Below are 23,321 nucleotides of genomic sequence, written 5' to 3'. Positions count from 1 at the left end.
CATGAAGTGACAAGGCGGCTAGGGATAGGGCAGAATTTAATGAATTGCTTAAAGACATTCTGGAAATGGTAGCGGCCCGGGACTACACCCTTCATGTCCCGGCCGACATGTTCCCTGCCCAGCCTCACGGGAGCCCTGCACTAGCACAGCCCCGATCGCCTAGCCAACCGGACTCACCCCGCCTCGTACCTATCAACTAAATCCTTATGATGTACAAGTAGCTCGACAAGTCAGCATACCAGAACATTTTGTTTTTTGATGAGTAAAGGGGTAAGATCCCCACTTGTACACATTCCCGTTACTTCTCGTCAATGTATGCAACCTTAACAAGCAATGAAATAGGCATCCCAATAGACATCATAGAATTCTGAAAAATTATGTCTTATCATGTTTACATTTGTTCGATGCACTTAACACAAGCGAGCATATACTCTCACGAAGTGACAAGTGGATACAGGATAATACAGGTCCTTGTGCGAAAGTGTTCAATGCCCGATCACCGCAAGACCATTGACCCCACAAAGAGCCGCGACGAAGCCACGCTGCCGAAAGCAAAAATCACCCTTGCCGACCACCCACATCGCATGGCCCAACGCACATTCATGGGCCACGCTCCCTTTCTGGGTGAAGCTCTATAGTTGGCTCACGGCAGTCGTTACCTCAATTGTACCAATATCGCGTGTGTCACAAGGAGGTTTGCAATATCTCAAGTGTATCTCCCCATCTCAACAACTACTTCTCTAACAATGAGGCTAGGGCACAATCATCATTGTAAGATCCATTTCTTGAGCCTTTGAGCTTGACATTTTCCAACCCATTGAAAGGCTGATACCCTCAACATATTGCAATGGTTGTACTCATGCAAGTCAAAAAAAAAAAAAAGAAAAAAAAAAGAGAAGAAAGAAAGAAAGAAAGAAAGAAAAAAGCACAAGAAAAAGCAACAAAAAAAAAATTAAAAAGAAAAAACAAAGAAAAGAAACGAACGAAAAAAACCACTCACAATCACAGCACAGCACCTAGGGGTCCTCAAATTAGGTACGTCCAGTGACCTTGATCGACTGGCTCCGTCCCTAGTCCCCTAGCCCTTTAGCATCACCCATAATTGTTCAGGGCACATCAAGGGCAGGACATACCTAGGGAGCTTGTCTTGCCTATGGTTAGACTTGTCACCCTGACCCACTTGCACGATTCCCTCTTGCACTCTGCCTTAATACCATTGCAATCAATTGTGGTAAGCACCGTACGATTGGCCATGAAATGTACACCGTCCTCATCAAGCAAGTCCAATAGCTTCCAACTACTACCGAAAGTGCGGTGTCCTTGTATTCAATTATGCTCCGTTGTGCAGTCACAATGCAAAGGATGTCTCATATACCTTCACATATACGTCTTCTCAATATGGACAACTTTGCTACATCAACACATTGTTACGAGAAATTAGCCCGCGGTCTTCTAACTATGTAATATCTAAGTATGCACGAGCACTCACATAATATCTGCACCGAAGTATATACATAGTTTGGGTCCTCAAGTGCAGGATAATACTCTCAACTTGCTTAGAGTTCAACCTGTCTCCCAAACTCATCAAAATATATCTTGTGCACGATAAAAAGACTAGTACTACCCCTTAGGGAGAGACCACATGAGAGGTTTTCAATTGCAGGTATTGAAGACTCCAACAAAGAGTCGTTCGCTCTTCATCAAAACTCAACTTTGAATTCCTATCCTTATCACCCTGTAAGCCTGCCAAGAATCAGCATGTACAGAATCCCCAACAAACTGCCACTTGTACTCCATTAGTGCCACCCCCCCAAAGAACAGCCCCACCACCAACTCCCATTGCCCTACCACCTACCACTCAACCACCAATGTGCCTCCAATGACCTTCCTCCCCACCACTACCAACACTCTGCCATGGCAACCACAGACGTCCTTGCCACCCACGTCTTCGGTGCATGCTAAACGCTTGCTACCTACGACGGTGAGTGCCATGGGACTGGCACTCATCTAGGAGGGGGTAATGTTAACCCCAACACGAAGAAAGCAAAAGGAAATAAAAAAGACGCAGGGCAAAGGCGGAAAAAAAGGTAGCTCGACTAAAGAAAGAAGAGGAGAAAAGGCCACAAGCGCAAGGGAAACCTTAAAAGTCTAAGGCAAATGCAAAAGGAGAAAGGTGCATTTTAAAATACAAAGGCGCTCCCTGAGATCTTGTAAAAAAGTGCCAGGCGGTGGAAAATCCGGATAGCCAAAACAGAAGATAAAGACAAAGGCCAAGGCAAAGAGAAACGGAAGACAAAGGCGCACGAGGAAAAGTGCAAGTTAAACTATTGTAAAAGAGCGCAAGCGCATCATGGTTTAATTCAAGGAGTGTTGGGCTCTCACCGTGCAATTTGTAAATGTAGACAGGCAGTGGAAAGAAAGCTAGGAAGATAGTAGGACAATGGGAAAAAGGGGCCTAGGCTACGGCCGGCCATGTAAAAAAGGGGAAAAGGGGATGACCGCCCAAAAGGGATTTAGGGTTTTGTATATAAAGTTGAAAAGTGAATGAGAAGCTCATTCTTGTGTGCGGCCAAAAGTAGCTCTCATGTTCTTCTTCTTCTTCTTGTTCTTGCTCTCTTGAGCTTGTGCTTGAGAGAGGGAGTGTGAGAGTGTGAGAGAGGGAGTGTGTGAGGGTGAGGGACGGAGGGGTGGAGAAGCTCTCAATTTTCTCCTCTATTCTTCTCTTGTCTTCTCTTCTCTTCTCTTGCTCCCGGCAATGGAGCTTGAAGCTTGGAGCGGGAGGATTGAGCTTGCTTGAATCTTGCACTTGGATCGTGGAGCTATCGGAGTGCGTGGGAGAGGAGGTAACTCGAACGGCACGGAGGTAAGATCACTATACCCGTAGATATGGATGGCGCGTTGGTTATGTGAGAGGTAGCCATTAGTGCTCGGCTTGGAACGCTTGAACAATAAGCGGTCCGTGGGTCTTGGCGGTTGAGCGAAAGCTCCCACACGAGTGTCCTGACTAAAGGAATACCAAGCTCAACATCTCAACTCTCTAAACCACTAGAATTTCCATCAAATCCAAAATGACTAGTAGATGCATCATTACCATTAAACACTTTTTTCTTTCCTTTGTCTTTACCTGCAACACTTGTAGATCCACCTGAAGATATGGAGCTACATCTTAGTCTTTCAAACTAAGGGCAAACTAAGGGCTAACTATAGGTGTAGTACCAAATGATATTTCTGGTCCACTAAGACTCTATGATTCTCGCTTTTTTTCCTACATATAGCTATCATGATCATTATCATAATCTAATACATCACCAATAGATGTATACCAACTGCTCATCTCATCAAAAATAACATCTCTGCTCACTCTAAACTCACTTGTATGATAGGGTTATAACAACGATACCCTTTCTGCTCTAAAGAGTATCTAATCAAAATATATTTTTTAGCCTTTAGATCAAGCTTCTTTTGCAACTCATCTGGTACATGAACATTTGCAATACAACCAAATATTTTCAAGTGTGATACATCAGGCTTTTTGCATATAAAGCATTCTTTGAGGATCATTTCATGAACTGCAGTTGTGGAAGTTATGTTCATAATATAGAGAGTAGTATGAACAACTTTAAACTAAAAATATTTTGGCATATTCTTTTCAACCATTAATTCTCGTGCAACTTCTACAATATGCATATTTTTTCTTTCTACAATCTCATTTTGCTGTGGAATATACCTGCAAGTAAACTGTCTCTTTAACCCACAAGAAGCCACTAAACTCATTAGAGAGGTACAATTTTCCTCCATCTGATCTTAAGCACTTAACTTTTAGGCATGTTTTTGTTTCAATAGCTGCCTTGAAAGATTTGAACTACTCAAATACATCACTCTTTTCCTTCATAAAATATATCCATAGCTTCATTAAACAATCATCAATAAACATGACAAAGTATTTGCTACCACCAAGAGATACATTCTATGTAGACTTCCAAACATCTATATGCACAACATCAAGTATATTTTTTATCACACCTCTATCATGTGAAAAAGATTATCTTGTTTGTTTAACAAATTGGCATGCTCCACATACTTTATGAAATTTTGCAACTCTAAAAGCAAGCAACCCTATAACCAATCTTTTGGATTGCATTAATTTTAGCCTTTGCACATTTACATATCCAGTACATTTATGCCATATTTTAATTTTTACAACCACTCATTTTCCTTTAGCATACATAACAGCATTCATTGCAAGAACTTCAGTATCTAAAGTGAACATACATCCAACTCTACTTCCTTTTGCGACCAACCTGTACTTATCATTAAAGTCTTCTACAAAAAAACCTTTTACATTAAAACAAACACGTAACCCTTGCTCTACCATTTGGCCAATAGACACTAAATTCTTTGTGATTGATGGCACATATAACACATACAATAGACTCTTTGTCTAGTCATCATGCAAGGACAAGGGAATATTTTCAATGTGTAAAATTGGGTGGCATGAATCATCACTAGTCTACACATGACCTAGATTTTATAAGTCATGTATCTCTCCAAACTATTCAACATGACTGGTCATATGATTAGATACACCTAAATTCACATACCATACATCATCATGTGTCCCCTTTGTTGTAGCAGCATTCATCATATGCTGCATAACAAATAGACGCTCATTTTTGTCTTTATTTTATTATGAAGAAGATACATAGTTTTCTTGCTGCAATTTGTTGTATGTGAAGTTTTTGCATTTTTGATATGTCCCAGCATAGTATTATCAACTGCAAATAGCCATTACATCACCTTTTTGTCTTTTACATTCCATTCTTTCCACACATTTAATTCATCTGCAATCACAGAGATACTCAGCTCTGACTCCTTTTCTTCACTTAAAATGAACTCATAAAGGCCCTTTCTAATTAGGAAGTTCATCACATGGACCTTCCATGAAGGATAGTTATCCTTGTCTAACTTCTCAATAATGGGATTTCCATTGTTCTCTACCATTATCACAAAAATGATACAGAACAAGTCTTCTGCAACATTTCACAAGTATACAACAATATACCAAGTAATATTTTTCATTGATTGCTCAATAGTACATATAATCTACAACCTGTTTACAAATAAAACTTATGTTTGCTTCTTGGCAAACAACTTAAAAATTACATATTCAAAATCTGCAACATGTGCATCCACTTTCGATCGATACAATTGAAATCGTAGTATATCCTAAAATTATTGTTTGTAACCTTGCGGTTCTAAAATGGGACCCAAAATGGCCTTAGATGTACAAAAAAGCAACGGTTAGCCGGAAAGGTTTGAGTTGCAAAATATGCAATGCTCTACTTGCACACCAAATCTCACAACAATCTGTGATTTCACTCTACCCTGCTTCCGATGCCTCCACAAGCACTATCCAAGAGAAAGAGTGGAATAATAGAAGAGCTTCTTATCCATTGCTTGCTTGCTCGAATCCTTGTTTCTCCTTCACTTTAATCTTCAAAACCAGCCTCTCTCAATGGCACCACTCTGATACCATATCAAGAATTACGTTGGCAAGACTTGCTTAAGCTACTACACTAAACACACACCGTACACACAAGAGAAAGCTCACTCAAAAATGCAATAAGAGAGATGGAGACCAAAACGTTTTCTTGCTAGTGTTTTTTTCTTCTTCCACACACAATACAATGTACATAAAGTAAAAATAAGATATAACATAAAGGAAAGTGACCCACTAAGTCAAGCAGTACATAACCGACTTTACTAATCGAGTGGCACTATAACTATGCCAATTATAGGTAGTAGGTGCAACAAACTAAATATAATGAGTGATAAGTCAATGGCCATGTGAGGATCATAATGACCACCAACATGCTAAGTGTAGACGTGCGGACCCATCTAGCCAAGCAGTCCATCATCAATGTCTACACGTTGAGCTTGCTATCTCAACAATTCCATCCTCAACTTCAAATCTAATCTATTTCCTTAAGATTCCCCAAGATTTTTAGATTTTGAAATATAGTATTATGTCATATCTATTGTTTGGAGCCATTTGTAAATTAAGACTGGGTTCAAACAAGAGGCAGTAATGATGTACAATATGGGTGTGCTTCCGACATGGAATACCCCTAGTGACTGTGACTTCCCTCTTTCCTTCGGACCTACCGTTTGTCTACCAAACCTCCCCAGAAACCCTAGCATTCAAAGAAAAATCTCTTGCCTTCCCACATCACACTACCTCGCTTCGCCATTCACACTAAAGCAGTGGAAGGCTGGTCAAATTTACATTACCACCGCCTCAATCGGGCCTAAGTCTCTTATTTTTTAGAACAAAGATCTTTGACATACACAAGTATGTTGCTATGTAATCTATGTCCCCACAACCACGACTCTCTCCGCAGAGCTTAAGGTTGAAAGAAAAGTCGGTGTACCCACAAGGTATCAAAGTGGTGGTTGGAGTCCGTTTCTTCCCCTTCTGGACGCCTACTACCATTGCCATGAGATCTGTCAATTCGTTAGAGCCTGTCCAAGAAATCTAGTCAGCTTAAATTAGCTGAAGAGGCCCACAAGATTTAGAAGGCCGCCGCCGCCGGCCGCCCACATCTAAGGATAAAGAACCTGACAAGGAAAAGCAAGCGCATCCAGTGGCTAATAAGGGAGAGCAAACCAAAAGTCCCCCACCTTAGGCTGGTTACACACCAAGTGATAGATAGCCAACCCCTGTCCAAAGTGTGGGCATGCACTTTTTGAAATTGGGCATGGATATGGGCGTCATACCTTCGCGCACCAAATGGACACAATTTGGAAAAAATAAAATGTAATTAACGTATAAATTTTTTGATTGGTTGCAAATGCAAAAAGTGCACCCTTGTGTGCCACTTTACAAAGTGGGCAGGGAAGACTCCCTGTCCAAAAGTGGGCGGGGAGTTCACCTGTTTAGCAAATAAACAACAGGTCATGTCCTCTCTAGTGTGTAAAGGGCTGCAGACGCCCAACCCTTAAATAAATGTTTTGATTGGTTAAAGCTTACAAAGTGAATATCCGTCATTTGGTGTGTAACCAGCCTTATTACCGGTACAACCAAAGCTTCTGCTAATAAGGAAGCATCTGGTAGCATAGTAACAAGACCGATGCGGCTGCTAAAATCAATAGCTCTCAGAGGGAAAATGTTCCTCCTTAGGATAGCTGGGAAAAGAAAGGTGAAAATCCTGTAAGTCCAAACTAGGATTTCTCTCATGAAGCTTGCTCCTGCCCCACTAGTGGAGCATGCCCCACTAGTGGACAGTAATTTCTATGCTGTTATTGAAGTGGGGAAGATTTCTTTGATGGTGTTGATGAACACTATTGATAGACACAAACAATCCGTAGAACAAGCCTGGTCTCATAGAATGTTCGAGGCCTGAGTTCCCACATGGGGAAGCATGTTTGTTGCAACTTGATTGGGAAGCATAAACCGGGCATAATAGCCCTCCAGAAAATTAAGCTTGACAATATTGGAGCCAAGGTAAGGACACTAATATAGGAAACTTCCTCTGATCATCTCCCAGTCCTACTGTCCTTCAGAATGGTGCTCTCAGGGGGAACTTGCAATGGCTCCCCACCCGTCAAATTCAACACATGCCGAGTATAGGTGGGAGTAGTGTTTGTGCACTGTGGCTAAGACGACCAAGAAGCATGGGAAGTCAATTGCTTCTACCAAAAGGAAAGATCAGGTCTTGGCCTCATGAGCCCAAGCTGCTCTCATGACGGCTCAACAATTTATGAAAGAGGAGGATAGAGTTGAGGCTGCAAGGATTCAACTTAAGGGTGATGGACCGCGACCTTGGGCCATGGGCTACCCAAGTCACTAGCAAAAATGGAGCGTTAAAACTGTGTATTACCCAAAAATTAAAAAATTAAAAAACAATCTCTAATGAATGTACCCACCACAATGACAAAAACTAGTGAAGCATGAGGGAGAGGTTTAAAGGCTCCCACTTGGGTAGCAAATGTCACTGTCTTTACCTTTTTATAGCTGGTCAGACAGCACCTAAAAATGATGCCTTTTCTTCATTATCCAGCAGTTGGCAGCCTAACCCGAGTAACTACAAGCACAAGAGCAAGGAAAAATTCACCCAAAATCCATGGCCAGTTTGTGGTGCAAATGGAGAAACATTTTGTGTTGTTGAAATGAGTACTCCCAAAGGCTTTTGGTGAGTGAAAAAGGCTTTCAAGCACACCATTGGCATGTGCTCACATTGCTTTTGAAGTACAAAAGCTAAGCTTTCTAATAAATCTTTGCTCGTTGGTGAGGTAGCCGAGCCACTCATTAAGGCACATTGAAAGATCCCTTTCTAGCCAATACTTAGTCTTCTTGGTAAACTGTCAAGTGTTTGCATGTACAAAAGTATTGTGGAATGAGATTAGTTTTCCTTTCTATGTTTATTAGGAAATGCCTCACAAAATTGCTCGAGTTTGTGACCACTCATTTTTTGTAGCCCCTTAAATGGTATGCCTCACTATTCTATGAGCAACATCTTGTGGCTTTGCTTGCACACACTTGCTTTGTACATTCTTTGTACCTCAAGCACAACATGAAAGTGACCCTTCCAATCCAACTAAAGCTAGTTGTACAGCATTGGGCAAAGACCAAGCTCCCATGCATCATATTTCCCCATTGTGGCATGCCCCCAACAAAGCAGCTGAGAATGGCAAAGATGGCTAGGGAGAATGGGCAACCGCAACCTGAAGGAGCATCACACCACTGGGGTTTGCCATCCTGCAGAGTGAAAAACAGGCTATGGCAAGCCAAGTGTAAAGGAACTGCTGCCAAATCTCCCATCAATGGCAAGATTCGCCCTGAAGCTTCTCCAGTGGCCTCTGAGGGACTGAATGATGAATGACCAAATCCCTGCCAAAATGGCATACATCAAGAGGCTCTCACCCCTGAATACCAACCAGCATTGAGCCTTTTAGATATGCCACCCTGTGAGGCTACAAATAACCTACCACACTCGAATTGCAACATGGTAGGCTCCAGTAACCCAGTGGCTTGGCAGAGCCGCCAAGCCCACAATTGCACATGAGCCGGCCTCGATGGTGGAGACCATGTCAAGTATCTCCACCTCATAGAGTAGGTGACATCCCTGACTGACTGCCTACCAGTGGAAAGCACCCCAATGACACATCCAAGACTGGGCTCTACTTGACGGAGTATCCCACAGGCTACTCTCCAAACCAGCTGTGCTACCTCACAAGACCATGGACAATGCTTCAAGGTCTCTAGACATTGCTGAGGGGTAAGACCATAGACACTGCTTCAAGGTCTCTAGACATTGCTGAGGGGTGATGCTGGCAGCCGCCAGTTGTTAGACCCCCATGTGCTACTAGCCATAGGGAGTACGAGGGCATCCTCACCCACTAGCTATCCCATACTTAGCAGAAAATATGTCAGAATGGGTCCACGATGCTATGTTCTGCCCAGTATCTGCTGCAGCATGCTTCCAACCCTGAATATGTCCACTTGATCAAGTCATGGTCCCCACAGGAATATTTCCTGTCTTCAAAAATGCAAGGGCAGCTTGCATCTTTCAACCACAATTTAGCACTCCCCTCTGTTTATGTGACAGCAGAACATCATGTATATTTCCCTTTTGAGGGCTTAAATGAAAGTGCATGCAAAAACACTATGTCCACAAGGTACATCTTTGCATCACTGGGAGTTCTATGAATGTTAGCTTGTCAATTTGCATAGACGTAGTTGCTTTGTCTCTCCAGCAAGATGAAGGAAGAACCCCTTCCTGATTCAAGTGTTTCTTTTTCACTCTCTATGCTGCATACTCTTGCATGCCAGACACTGAAGCATCAGTTTTGTCTAGTTGTACAGCATGTTCAAATGCCAGTCTCCCAAGCTTCACATTTCCCCATTTTTGGCATGCCCCCAACAAAGCAGTCCAGACTGGCAGATGATCAGGAGATGGCATCTCTTCAATCACTTGTATTGCCTTGTCAAAGTGCCCTGCATGCCCAAAAAGATCAACCATGCAAGTGTAGTGTTCTAAATCTGGGGTAAGTCCATAATTTGTTTTCATTTTCTCAAAATACTTCAGGGCCTCATTGAGTAGGCCTGAGTGACTACAAGCCTTAAGCACACAGATAATGGTTACTGCATCTGGACACAGGCCCTCAAGTTGCATTCGCTCAAAGCAGTTGAGTGCTTCCTTAGCATGCCCCAGATCAGCATATCCTGCAATAAGTGCATTCCAAGGGACTACATTCCGAACCCGAAGCTCATCAAGCACTTGTGCTGCTTTTGCAAGTGCACCACATTTTGCATACATATCCACCAAAGCAGTAGCAAGCACAGTATTTGTTCCCAGCAGCCCCTGTCTAATAATCAGATCATGAATTTCTTTGCCTTTGGTAGCTGCTCCCACCATGGCACAGGCTTTCAAGATGCAAACATAGGTGACTGCTGTCGGACAAAGGCCATCACATTGCATCCGTTCAAAGCAAGTGAGTGCTTCTTCACCTTGTCCATGCTGGGTATATCCAGCAATTAAAGCATTCCAAGATGCCAGGTCACGAACCACTAGCTCATCAAGCACTTGCTGTGCTCTAGGAAGTGCACCACATTTTGCATACATGTCCACCAAAGCTGTACCAACCACAACATTTGTTCTCAGCAACCCATTTCTGACAATCTGATCATGAATTTGTTTGCCTTCAGTAGCTGCACCCATGATGGCACAGGCTTTCATGATGCAAACAAAGGTAACTGCATCTGGAAAAAGGCCCTCACATTGCATGCGTTCAAAGCAAACGAGTGCCTCTTTGCCATGCCCATGTTGGGTATACCCAGATATTAGTGCATTCCATGACACTACATCACGAACTGGGAGCTCATCGAGAACTTGTTGTGCTTTAGGTAGCTCACCACATTTTGCATACATACCCACCAAAGCATTGCCAAGCACAACATTCGTTCCCAGAAAGCCATGTTGAAGAATTTGATCATGAATTTCTTTGCCTTTGGTAGCTGCTCCTACATTGGCGCAGGCTTTCAGGATGCAAACAAATGTAACGACATCCGGGCAAAGGCCCTCATGCTGCATCTGTTCAAAGCAATGGAGTGCTTTGTGACCATAACCATGTTGGGTGTATCCAGCAATTAGTGCAGACCAAGTCACTGCATCCCGAACCGGAAGTTCTTCAAGCACTTGTTGTGCTTTTGGAAGTTCACCACATTTTGCATACATATCCACCAAAGCATTGGCAACCACAATATTCACGTGCAGAAAACCAAATCTGACTATCTGAACATGAATCTGTTTGCCCTTGCCAGCTGCTCCCGCAGTAGTGCAGGCTCTCAGAATGCAAGTAAAGGTGACTGCATCTGGACAAATGCCCTCGTGCTGCATCTGTTCAAAGCACTGGAGCGCTTCCTCACCATATCCATGTTGGACGTATCCAACAATTAGTGCAGACCAAGTCACTACATCATGAACCGGAAGCTCTTCAAGGATTTGTTGTGCTTTTTGAAGTTCACCACATTTTGCATACATATCAATCAAAGCTGTGGCAAGGACAATGTTCGTCGCCAGCAAACCCTGTGTAACAATCTGATCATGAATTCCTCTACTTTTGGCAGCTGCTCCCACAATGGCACAGGCTTTCAAGATACAAACAAAGGTGAGTGCATCTGGACAAAAGCCCTCACACTGCATCTGCTCAAAACAGTTTAGTGCTTCTTCACCACATCCGTGTTGGACATATCCAGCAATTAGAGCTGACCAAGTCACTGCGTCCCGAAGGGGAAGTTCATCAAGCACTTGATGTGCTTGAGAAAGTGCACCACATTTTGCATACATACTGACTAAAGCACTGGCTATATAAGGGCTCTTTCCAAGCAGCCCACTTTTCAGAACATCACCATGTAACCTAGCACCTGTACACAGATCCTTTTGTCTGACACAGGCCTTAAGTAAGGACACAATGTTGGCAATTCCCTTGCCATGGGTCATCTTCACCATCCCTTTTAGTGCTGATTATCTCACAAGAGTCCTTTGTAAACAAGCTCTTCATGGATCTAATGTGGGTTGTGCAAGCCATTAATCGACAAGGATTCCTGAGTGATTTTTTTCTTCTTAATGTCTGGAGATTTTGCGCTGGTGTGCAATCGTCATACAAACTTTAATTCCCATCAGAAAGAGCGCCTAACTCCGTCCGATTGCTCCACTAAGTCACTACAGACATGGGAACACATCGTATAGCGAAGTCGATGCATCGCATGCGCCCTTACTAGTCCGGGTTCTGATGAGCCAGACCAACTGAACAGACATTTGTATTGCTCTTCGCCCAAAACAGGCACATATTCATTGTAACGCTCATTGTCAATTTTGAAAATTTCTTAGGCAGTTGAGGGATTTTTGAGGGTGAGTGGAGACCCCGCAGAAGGACTTGGGTCTCAACTTAGGCTGGTTCAGACAGGGGCAGCAATGCAAATCTGACCAGACTTCCGCCTCTTCAGCGCGAATGGTGAAGCCTCCGGGTAGAGCGCACTGCAAGAAGGCAAGGATGCTTTTGTTCAATGCCAGGGGTCTTCCTCTCGGGGTGGTGGCGGAGGAATCGGCACTAATGAAGTCTTTAAGACTCCGGGGAGTTTGCAATTGCAGGAGCCTATTGTGACTATCGATTAGTGCAGAAGTAAATCAAACCCAATTACTGCACCCCTTATTAGGCTCCTTGCCATTCATACACCCTCCACCAAGCAATCTTGTGTCCCCATGCCCCTTGTGCGAACACCTCCTCCACTAGGCACCTTCGACACCTAACACCCAGCCCCTTGGACACTCATAACTTGGCTCCCACCCATCGTCGCCCAACATAAGTGCATCAGCCTGACACCTCCTCCACCCAACGTGCTAAACATCACCCCACATGTGCATCAGCATAGCCCCTCCACCTAATGTGTTGAATGGCACCTCCACCATCTTTGTGTGCAGCCCCTGGCTCTGCATGCTCCAATCATCTCCACGTATGCAGAGTCCCCTCTATAGGCAGAGGCCCCTCTATCAAGGTATTGGGGCTGTAAAATGTGTTTCTCCTTCAGTCCATAAAAGACATGGTGTTCAATCAATTTCTCAATAAGAATCATTGTATTGTTGATGAGAATCAATTTGCTAATGAGTCATTTTGGAATTGTATTGTCTATTTTTATCATGCCTCTAATTTGATGGTTCATCCTAAGAAAGCTAGCACAAAAAGTTTAGTGATTTTCAAGGGATTTGGCATTCCATGGTGTTAAAAATGTAGATCATTGAAATCATCTACTTGTTGTCATGTTAGTGTCCTCCTAAATTTACTTGGAAATTATGCATTTCCCTAGAGTTAAAGGGCTATTGGGTATGGTTAATTTGGAGCAACTATAGTAAAATGCATCACTAGAAGAATCCTCCCCTAATGAAGAATAGGCATTTCTCCAAGAGTAGGTGAATTTAGCATTGCAAGTGCAAGAAATGGAAGACTCTTAATATCATTATTGTCCATCCATGATTGTTGTTTCCCTTTGCTTTAGGCCTTCGTGGATTTTATGCAGTTCAGCCTCCTCAAACATAGATATTAGAATAACTTAGGCCACAAGGCATTCAAGAAGAGCATCATGGCATTTGGAAGATATTTGGGGCTTTCAAGTATGCAATTAGATGAGTCCTTAGATAATTAAACTCACATTTAATCTTATAATAATAATGATCATAACCTTGTTATGAGATGAATGAGTACTTTGGACCCTCATATCTATACGACCATCTAGATAAGGACCCTCTCAAACATGCAGTTCCTAACTAGCTAATCAACCTTTTCTTCCCCTTCTTGATATATGAGACCCTACTAGGTTTTCAAATACTTGGTTATGTGGATTGGAGAAAACTTTAAAGATGGAGATTGTGCATGATTTTTGTGTCAAATCCAACAAACACATGAAAAAATTTCTTAAATAAATATTATGCTTGGGGGAGTCATATGGCCTTTGTACATTTGTTTGGAGCTAGATAAGAGTTAATTACACTTATGGAAAGTTTCAATGAGTAGGAGAACAATTTTGGTTTTAATGGTAAAGTTTCTAGTGTGAGCTCTAAATTCCATTCTTATTGTCCCATGTTGAGCTCCAATGCAAATACATAGTTAAAATTTGTTGAGCCCCTTTCCATCCCAACCAAAGGAGCAATTAAACACTTCAAGCAATACAATGATATTGCCACATCAAAGTGTTGGTTGTAGTACAAAGGGTCACTCCAATTATAGGATGTCATTTTCTCTTATTTATTTTTCCTCCTTGAAAGTAGGTTTTTTCCTGTGGATAGTCTCTTTTGCATTAAGTTGAGTCCTTATATTATGAGAGAATCCATACGTAGGTTGCGCATATTGTGGGTTGGTACTTGGTACATAGATGTTAATATTGATTGTTTTCAAATGTTGTTGTAGTAGTATATCCATTGGTAGCATGGCTCCATGTACACATAGTAGGTCATCACAGACGCATCTTGTATTGGACACCTCCAGCACTCACACAAACGTTAATGTAATCTTACTCATTCCTTGTGAGTCTTGAATGAGATATGCTTTATTTCTTACAAAGCATCTAAAATGTCATGGTCATTTCAATTTTCTAGGTTGCATCTCCATACTTAACGTGGTCATAGAGGTCATGCCAAGCATGTTGGACCCAGATACCGATGGATGCGGGCTACTCGAGCTATGCTTTCGATAAGAGTGTTTTTTCAAATATTATAAACTAGGAATGTGAAAATCGTTTTGTATTTTAATCTATTTACAAAGGGTTCCCTTTGCTAGGAAATTATCTAGAAGGAATGTGTACATGACTTTTATCTATATTTCATATTCAATACATATTATTTGATGGGTCCCTTGCACGTTGTCGTGACGCTGCACATCCATCTTGTCAGAGAGAGAGAAGACTGCAGAAGAGAGAGAAAGACTGCAGAAAGAGAGAGATGAGGAGAGAGAAAGACTAGATTTGGAGAGAGAAAGACAAGAAAGAGAGAGAAGCCATGGAAGCTGTGAGCAAGATGGCAGAGAAGGACAGTAATTGTATTAATGTGTCAAAAGATGTGAAAATTTACATGTTCTCTCCTTTTATACCAATGTCAATGTGACATTACATAATATCAATATTATTTTTTAAACTAAATCCTTATTCCCAGCTTCTTACAATCCATCCCTTCCCAAAAGTTTTATCCTCAAAAACAAACATGAAAGACTAGAAAAGGATAGATAGAACAGAGTACTACTCTATTTTTACAACTTTACAAATGGGAAAATGAATGAAGAATAACCAACATATGGACTAAAATTGAAGAACAAGAGTAGGCCTCAGCTATATACATGATCTAGAATACTTCAAAACTATATGGAGCCATAAAATCTTCAACAGATAATCTCAAAATAAAGTAGACAGCTTGTTATGCAAACAGACCCTACTAGACCAAATCTACCATAACTTTTAGTAGAAGTGTCCAAATGAGGTGTGCTACATATCAAAACGGAGCTATTGAAGAGTACTTTAAGCCCATGTAGACAGCTTAATTCTAAAAATTAGGCACGATAAGAACTGTTCTAAAATGGCCATAACTAGCTCTATAATCAATAGGCTTCAGCCCACTAATGTATCCCTTAAGAAAGAAAACTCATCCAATATAGAATCAGGCCTCCAAGAAGCTTCCTCATGTGGTAAACCTCTCCATTTGATCAAATATTCCATGATAGAACGAGATTGAAGCTTCTTCTCACGTTGACCTATAACATCCTATAGGATGTACTGAATAAGACCTTCTTCATCAATAGGTGGCAGCTCATCAATTATATCCACTGGATCACCTTAAAAAGGCTTGAGTTGAATAACACGGAAGACATTGTGAATCTTTGTGGAAGAGGGATGCTCTAATCTATATGCCAAGTCTCCAATACGCTTAAGGATCCAATAAGGGCCATAAAACCTGTGAGCAAGTTTATTACTAGATCCATCTTTTAATGTAGAGTACCTAGACTTGGGCACCTTCAGTAAGACCAACTCTCCTTCTTGGAACTCTAAAGGCCAGCTCTTCTCATCAGCATACATCTTCATTTGGTCTTGAGCTTTCCTAAGATTCATCTTGCATTGCTGAAGAAGGGTTTGCATTCTTTCTAACTCTTTCTTCCCATTAGGATTGATCCTTTCATTAAAGATGACTGTGGGTAAGGGCACCTTGTAACCATACAGAGCCTCAAAGGGTGAAACTCTAATACTAGTGTGGGTAGAGTTGTTATAAACAAACTCAGCCAAGTGTAACCAAGAATCCCATGAAGTTTGGACATCATAGCAGAAATGGCAAAGATAAGTTTCCAACCATTTATTAACTCTTTCTGTCTGTCCATCGGTTTGTGGATGATAGGCCGCAAATGGAGCCAGTTTAGTGCCCATAGATATAAATACTGCCTGCCAAAAGTTACTCATAAACTTTGAGTCTCTATCATGAACAATCACCTACTTTCATGAGGATTGATCCTTTCATTAAAGATATGGGCACATAAACTGATTTTTATGAAGATCTACTCCATAAACTGACTGGCCACTTGAGAGGCAGTAAACTGGATCTTGGTTGGAATAAAATGGGTTGCCTTGGTGAGTCTATCTACCACCACATATATACTATTCCATCCCTTCTTGGTAGTAGGCAAGCCAGTAATGAAAACCATAGTAATATGAGTCCATTTACCTGTAGGAATAGGTAATGGCTGTAACAAACCTCCTAGCTTATGGCCGTTGTCCTTATTCTGCTGACAAGGCGTACACTTCATGACAAAGTCCTTGACATCTTTCCACAATCCTTTCCAATAGAAACTTTTGTTGATCCTGTCATAGGTCTTGAAAACTCCTAAATGTCCATCTAAAGGCGAAGAATGTAGTTCCTCCATAATTTTCCTTGTAAAAGAAGAGGTAGAAGGAATGACAATCTTGCCTTTTAACCAAATAAGGCCATTTTTGAGCTGATAATGCGAGTTTTCTTTCATAAGACCTTGTTGTAATTTCTGAAAAATATGGTTGAATTCTTCATCCAAAAGATAAGCCTCCTGTAGTTCTTCAATCCAATCATTATGCAATTCAATCATAGGCTGAAACTTTGCAGGCCCACATACAAGAAAGAGAATCAACCACTACATTGTCTTTGCCCCTCGTATGAGTGATGTCAAAATCATAATTCTGTAATGTAGCTACCCACCGACGCTGCTTAAGAGTATGATTAGATTAAGTAAGGAAATACTAAAGAACCCTATGATCAGTGTGTACTCTAAATCGACTACCATACAAGTAATGGTGCCACTTCTTAATTGCATGCAAGATAGTCAACATATCCTGGTCATAAACATTCATGGCCATTTCTTTATCTATAAGCTTACGGCTCTCAAAGGCAATCACTCCATGCTCCTATAACAAAACAGCCCCAATGCCACGGCCACTAGCATCACACTGTATGGTAAATTCTTTGGAGAAGTCCGGGCATACTAAGATAGGAGTAGAGGTGAGGAGTCCCTTTAACTAGTTGAAGCTACTATCTGCAAGAGCATCCCAAAAGAAAGCCTCCTTCTTCAACCTATCAGTCAAAGGAGCTGCAATAGCCACATAATGCTTGATGAATCGATGATAGAATGAAGATAAACCAAGGAATCCTCTAAGAGAGATAGTAGTAATGGGTGTTGGCCAATCTTTTATACACTGCACCTTCTTAGGATTAGCATGTATTCCTTTTTCACTGACAATATGTCCCAAGTATTCCAGTTCAGTCTGCATGATAGAACATTTCTTCTCCTTAGCAAAAAGCATGTGATGTCTCAATATATCAAAAACCCTCCTCATATGTGCCAAGTGATCCTATAAAGTCTTATTGTAGATCAGAATGTCATCAAAGAACACCAATACAAACTGAAAGAGGAAAGGCTGTAAAATCTTATTCATCAAGCTCTGGAAGGTAGTTGGAGCATTTGTAAGCCCAAATGGCATCACTAAGAAATGATAGAGCCCTCGATCAGTCTTGAAAGTAGTCTTGACTTCATCACCCTCTCGCATGCAAATCTGATGATACCCTGACCTCAAATCAATCTTCATAAAGAATCGAGCCCCCTTGAGCTCATCAAGCAAATCATCAATCCTGGGTATCGAATACATGTTCTTCACTGTGATCTTATTAAGATCCCTGTAGTTAGTGCACATTATGAAAGATCCATCTTTCTTTTTTACTAACAGAACTGGAGATCCATAAGGTGAAGAACTTGGTTCAATGAATCCCATCTCAAGAAGTTCCTTGATCTACTTGGCTAGTTCCTCTCATTCACACTTAGATAATCTGTAAGGTGGTGATTAGCGCAGCACAGCGGAATGGAAAATGGAGCAGAAGTGCCCGTAGCACAAAGGAACAGAAAATGGAGTAGAAGTGCGGGAAATTTCGAAGAAGGAGACAACCAAGAAGGCACAGGACAAAGGAAGGAAAAGGTGTCCTGGATGGAGGCCGGCGGACCCTGAAAATTTGAATGATTCAAATGACGGTGTCGCCTCGAGGAAAGAAAAGAGTAAAAGCGCGCCATTAAATATGAAGGCACTCCTGAACCCTTGTAAAAAGAGCGTTGGGCTCGCTCCTGTGCAAATTGTATGCATTAGTGGGAACGGGATAAGTTAGAACGGTGGGGAATAGGAGAAAAGGGCCTAGGCTAATGGCCGGCCATGTAAAAAGTGGGGATGACCGCCCAAAAGGTAGGGCCATGTATATAAAGTTCAAAAGTGAATGAGAAGCTCATTCTTGGGTGTGGCTAAAGCTTCTTCTTCTTCTTCTCTTGTCTCTTACCTTCATGCTTGTGCTTGAGTGAGGGATTGAGGGAGTAAGTGTATGAGAGTGAGGGATCATGGAGAAGAAGCTCCCCATCTTCTCTCTTCATCTTCCCTTCCCTTCCTCTCTTCTCTTGTCTTGCGCGGCTATGGAGAATGGAGCTTAACGGAGGGGGCTTGAGGTTGCTTGAGCTTTCCATAAGGATCATGGAGCTATCAAGTGCAAGAGAGAGGAGGGAACTCAATCGAGCATCAAGGTAAGCTCACTACACCTGCAAGGTAGGCATTGTACGTCAGCTATGTGAGAGGTAGCCATGGCCGCTCGGCTTGAATCACTTGATCAATAAGTAGTCCAAAGGTCTCGGGGTAGAGCTCCGTAGCTCCCCTACATTTTGGTTCCATTGTCGGGACTAATGGAATCGAGGCTTGATCGCCACGCGCATCGGATCGAGCATAGCAGTAGGGTTTGCAGCCTGAACTGGTGCTCGAGATAGTTAGGAGATTTAGGAGGTTTCAATCCCTGGAGCAAGTAAGTATTTTGATTTGGTGTTGAATGTTAGAGTAGGACCATCTATCTCTATCTCTGTTTTTTATTTCTGTTGCATTAGGTTAAATGTAGGATAGGAAAAAGGAGGGAACAGAAGGGTTTTGCTGCTACTGGAGACAGGGAAGTTGGGGCACAGATTCAGACATCTGGCTGGAAGAGTGTGTGAGATTAATCTCTGAGTCTACAGCAGGCTGAGATTAGGTAATAAGGGGCCTAGGGAACCAAGGGATGCCACATTTGATATTTTTCCTTCTGAGAAGACTGTGAGCATGAGAGCCAGGGAGAGAGCGAGAGGGAGAGAGCTGCGGGAAATCGTGAAGTGCTGATCGATTCGAGCGCCCCATCGCTTCGAGGTATGCAAGACGGTTCCCTCTGTTGCTTGCATCTATTTAGAAGGCACATCATGATTCGATAGAGTAGATGTTGACCTAGAGGCACCGCGCGCAACTTGCAGGCTGTCGTCCACACCGTCGGACCAGTGCGTCCGAGTCCCAGAATAGGGCTATTTGATTCCCATAATCAGACCAGCTGAAAAACGGACCGTTGGTCCGATCCGATTCTTATAATCGGACCAGCCGAAAATCGGACCGTTGGTCCGATTTGATTCTTATAATCAGACCAACCCATCAAAGTCAAGCCACGTGTCCTAGTCCCAGACTTGGACCACTCGACCCATTGCAATAGTCGACCTGAGTAAAATTGGACCCGCCCGTCCGATCGCCATAATCAGACCATCCCATCCGATTCCCATAATCAGACCATCTCGTCCAATTCCTAGAATCGGACCATCTCGTCCGATTCCCAGAATCGGACCAACTCACTAGAGTTTGAATAGAAGGTTTTTAAACCTGCCCCACAGTCCTAGGCACCTTGGTCACATCTCTGATCCCCTAGGGGACCCAGTTTAACCTTGGAAGCTAGAGGCCAGACAGGGTGACCAAAGATTCACCCTGAACAGCTTGACACTGGGCAGACCAAAATTGGAATTGGACGTGACATTCGGCGACCAGCCAACCAACTAACCAACCCTGAAGCAAAATAGAGAATGCAGTAGGGTCTTTCAGTAAAACTTTAGATCGGCCAGAACCTGCACTTAGAGACACATCAGGCTACGAACGTAAGGGGTAGGGTGGAGTCTGCATTGGGCATTTTGTGTAAGATTGACGATGATTTCCAATAACAAGGAGCTCATCAGGAAACATAATAACATCAAGGAACCCACTACTAGGAGAAGATCCCAAAACATAGCTAGCTACTAGAGAACCCCATCAGCAAGACCTAAGAGGATACGAAGGTCCAGAAGGCAACAACATAGAGGATCGGACGCTCATCAGGAAACATAATAACATCAAGGAACCCTAGGAGAAGATCCCAAAACATAGCTAGCTACTAGAGAACCCCATTAGCAAGACCTAAGAGGATATGAAGGTCCAGAAGGCAACAACATAGAGGATCAGACGCTGCCGGAGTTACTCAAGTTGATTGACGACCTTGTGGAGCTGAAAGTGGGAGCAATGTCGGGATCACAAGGCGGACAAGGAGAGGCCGCCGACTCGACTTGGGAGAATTCCTAGTCATGGTGCAAGAGTTAGTCAATGAGTATGACTTGTTGGCTAGGATGGTAGTTCAGGGTAGGCCAGTAGAGGAAGTGGTAGCAACTCTAGAAGAGGAAAGAAAGGCAATCAGAAGGGCACTAGAGAGCATGATCACCTATAACCACGAGCAAATGGCTAGGAAACTTCAACAAGACGTGGATATGTATGAGGCTCGGCGTGTGCTAGCCCTGGCTGGAACACCCAAAGCAGAACCAAATGCAAAGAGAGAGCAGGCAGTGGAGGCTGATTTATCATTAAGTGAACTTGTAGCCAGGCGGCTCATGGACAACACGTCCGCTGAGCAGAGCACAGCAACCTTAGCCACAGCATTACTCTCGGGATTAGGGGTCACACAAGGGGCAATCTAGGATCCCTATAGTGGCAAAACAACTAGACAAGTATGAACCTAGCAACGACCCATATAGGTTTGTGGAGCAATTCGAACAAGTTTGTGAAGCAAACGGCCTCACAAACCCTGCACAATGCTCCCAAGCTTTTGGGCTGTGCTTAGGTGATAAGAGGAGGGTTCAGTACACTAGTCTAGATGCAGCCAAGTGGATGAACTTTGCCCATCTTAAAGATCATTTTATCAAGAGGTTCTCTGAGGCAGATACTCTGACAACCTCATCGTTCAGTTGATGAATGTCAGTCAGAGGGAAAAGGAGGACGTAAGAGACTACGTCACTCATAGACGTAGCCTCTTCAAGAGAATCCTGGCCAATGAGCGACCTAGCGAGAAGGCTGTGTCTATAGTGTTTATAAATGGAATCCAAACAAAGGAAGGAACTCTACAAGGCCTTAGCTAGTAACTGCACCCTACACACAGATGTGCTAGCTAGGGTTTTTGAAGAAGCAATAAGGGTGGACGATCAGCTTAGAGAGCGAAGCATGAGGAACTCTAGTCATCAGGACGGTACAAGCCAGAGAGCTTCAGAGCGGGCAACGACGTCGGGAGAGAGAGAGAACTCTAGCATACGGGAAAACGAAAAGGGTGTTGACCAAGGCCAAGACCTGGCTGAGGTGAGAATGGAGCTTGCACGATTGTAAGAACAAATAAGAAAGCCTACACGGACTCACGTGCAGTGTGTACACTGTGATGGAAACCACCTCCTAGCTGAGTGTTAAGATCCTAGATCTAGGCCGTGTTCGAAGTGTGGTAGGTTCGGTCATGACGCGTTGCACTGCAGATTGCCTAGGAGGTTCCCATATGCGCAGCAATACAACCCTCCATACCTAGGCAACAGGCCATCTAACTTCCTTGGCAGGGGAGCCCAGCTGGTGCTTCTAGCACCAAATGACTCGAGACCAACCATCCCTAGGCTAGAGATGAACCCAACAGGCATACCCAGACCACGAGGACCCTACGTAGCCTAATCACCGGGTGACACTCCTGTTCACTATGTGGAAGAATCTACTGAAGAAGAAAGCTACGTGAACCCATACATCTCCTATGACGAGGAAGGCAATCCAGTCCTGATGGACTATCGACCGGTACCGGTGATGGCATTGGGCAGAGGAAGAGGTAGAGGCTTTGGAGGACCAAGCCAGGATCCAATCTCATGTTGGACTTGCGGTCATCCAGGCCATATCTCATCACGCTGCTCGAAAAGGGAATAGGCAAACCAAGACAAGGCTAAGCTTCGATGCGCCGAGTGTGGGATCACACACATGTTTCCTGACTTCCCTAGACAGAAACCATCATCCATTTCTGCCAACGTGCCCTTCGTGCCCTTGGGACTATTTGGTGTGGAGACCTTTGGCGGGGAGGACATGCCCATCCCACTGCATGTCATGACGCGAGCGAAAACAAAACAAACAGGCATCTCATTGCTTGGGTCAAGTAATCTGGATGCAACTTCGTTGGGAAAGAAAAGCCAGAGGAGAAGGAGAAAGAGAATAGATGCAAGGATCACCCTTAAGACTAAGGAAGCTACAACCTTAGTGGCAGGAAAGGGGGTCACTGATGCCGAGGCAGAGACCTCAGCCCCCAAGACGGCAGAACTAGGGACTCCCAAGGTAGGGGAATACCCTCATCCCAGATGGCAACTCAAGGCTATAGCCAAAGTTAAGGAGTGGGTCAAGGACGCCCAAGAATACCTTAAAGATGTAGAACCCATACTAGAGGATCCAAAGGAAGACCTTTCTAGTGTGAGCACACCCGCTTTCCTATCGTGACCTCAATCGGGGAATGCGCCCACACCACGAGAGGTGCCACAGAGGCAAGACCAGGGGAGAAGCTTGTCAACAAGCTAACCATGACACATGGCCAAATAATGGCGACCAAGGAGGAAGCCAACTACCCAGCAACCTCCTCACCACCTTA

The 23,321-nt window shown here is 43.2% G+C and overlaps 1 protein-coding gene across 1 annotated transcript; it reads right to left on the bottom strand.

Moving 5' to 3' along the window:
- Positions 1–7,879: 7,879 nt before the first annotated feature.
- Positions 7,880–12,655, bottom strand: LOC148040222 (pentatricopeptide repeat-containing protein At2g39620-like). The gene has a single exon (XM_087697729.1). It carries the CDS (start codon positions 12,009–12,011, stop codon positions 9,807–9,809), a length of 2,205 nt encoding a protein of 734 aa, XP_087553855.1. The 5' UTR covers positions 12,012–12,655; the 3' UTR covers positions 7,880–9,806.
- Positions 12,656–23,321: the final 10,666 nt, after the last annotated feature.

Source organism: Lygodium microphyllum, chromosome 2 (assembly GCF_053477565.2).
Source record: "Lygodium microphyllum isolate KBCC chromosome 2, Lygodium_microphyllum_v1.1.10, whole genome shotgun sequence".
Lineage (NCBI taxonomy): Eukaryota > Viridiplantae > Streptophyta > Polypodiopsida > Schizaeales > Lygodiaceae > Lygodium > Lygodium microphyllum.
Note: the sequence above shows the minus strand (reverse complement) of the source record. Positions and strands in the feature narration are given on the sequence as shown.

Coding starts and splice junctions, on each gene's coding strand:
- LOC148040222 (XM_087697729.1), bottom strand. CDS start 12,011: ATGGTGAAGATGACCCATGGCAAGGGAATTGCCAACATTGTGTCCTTA.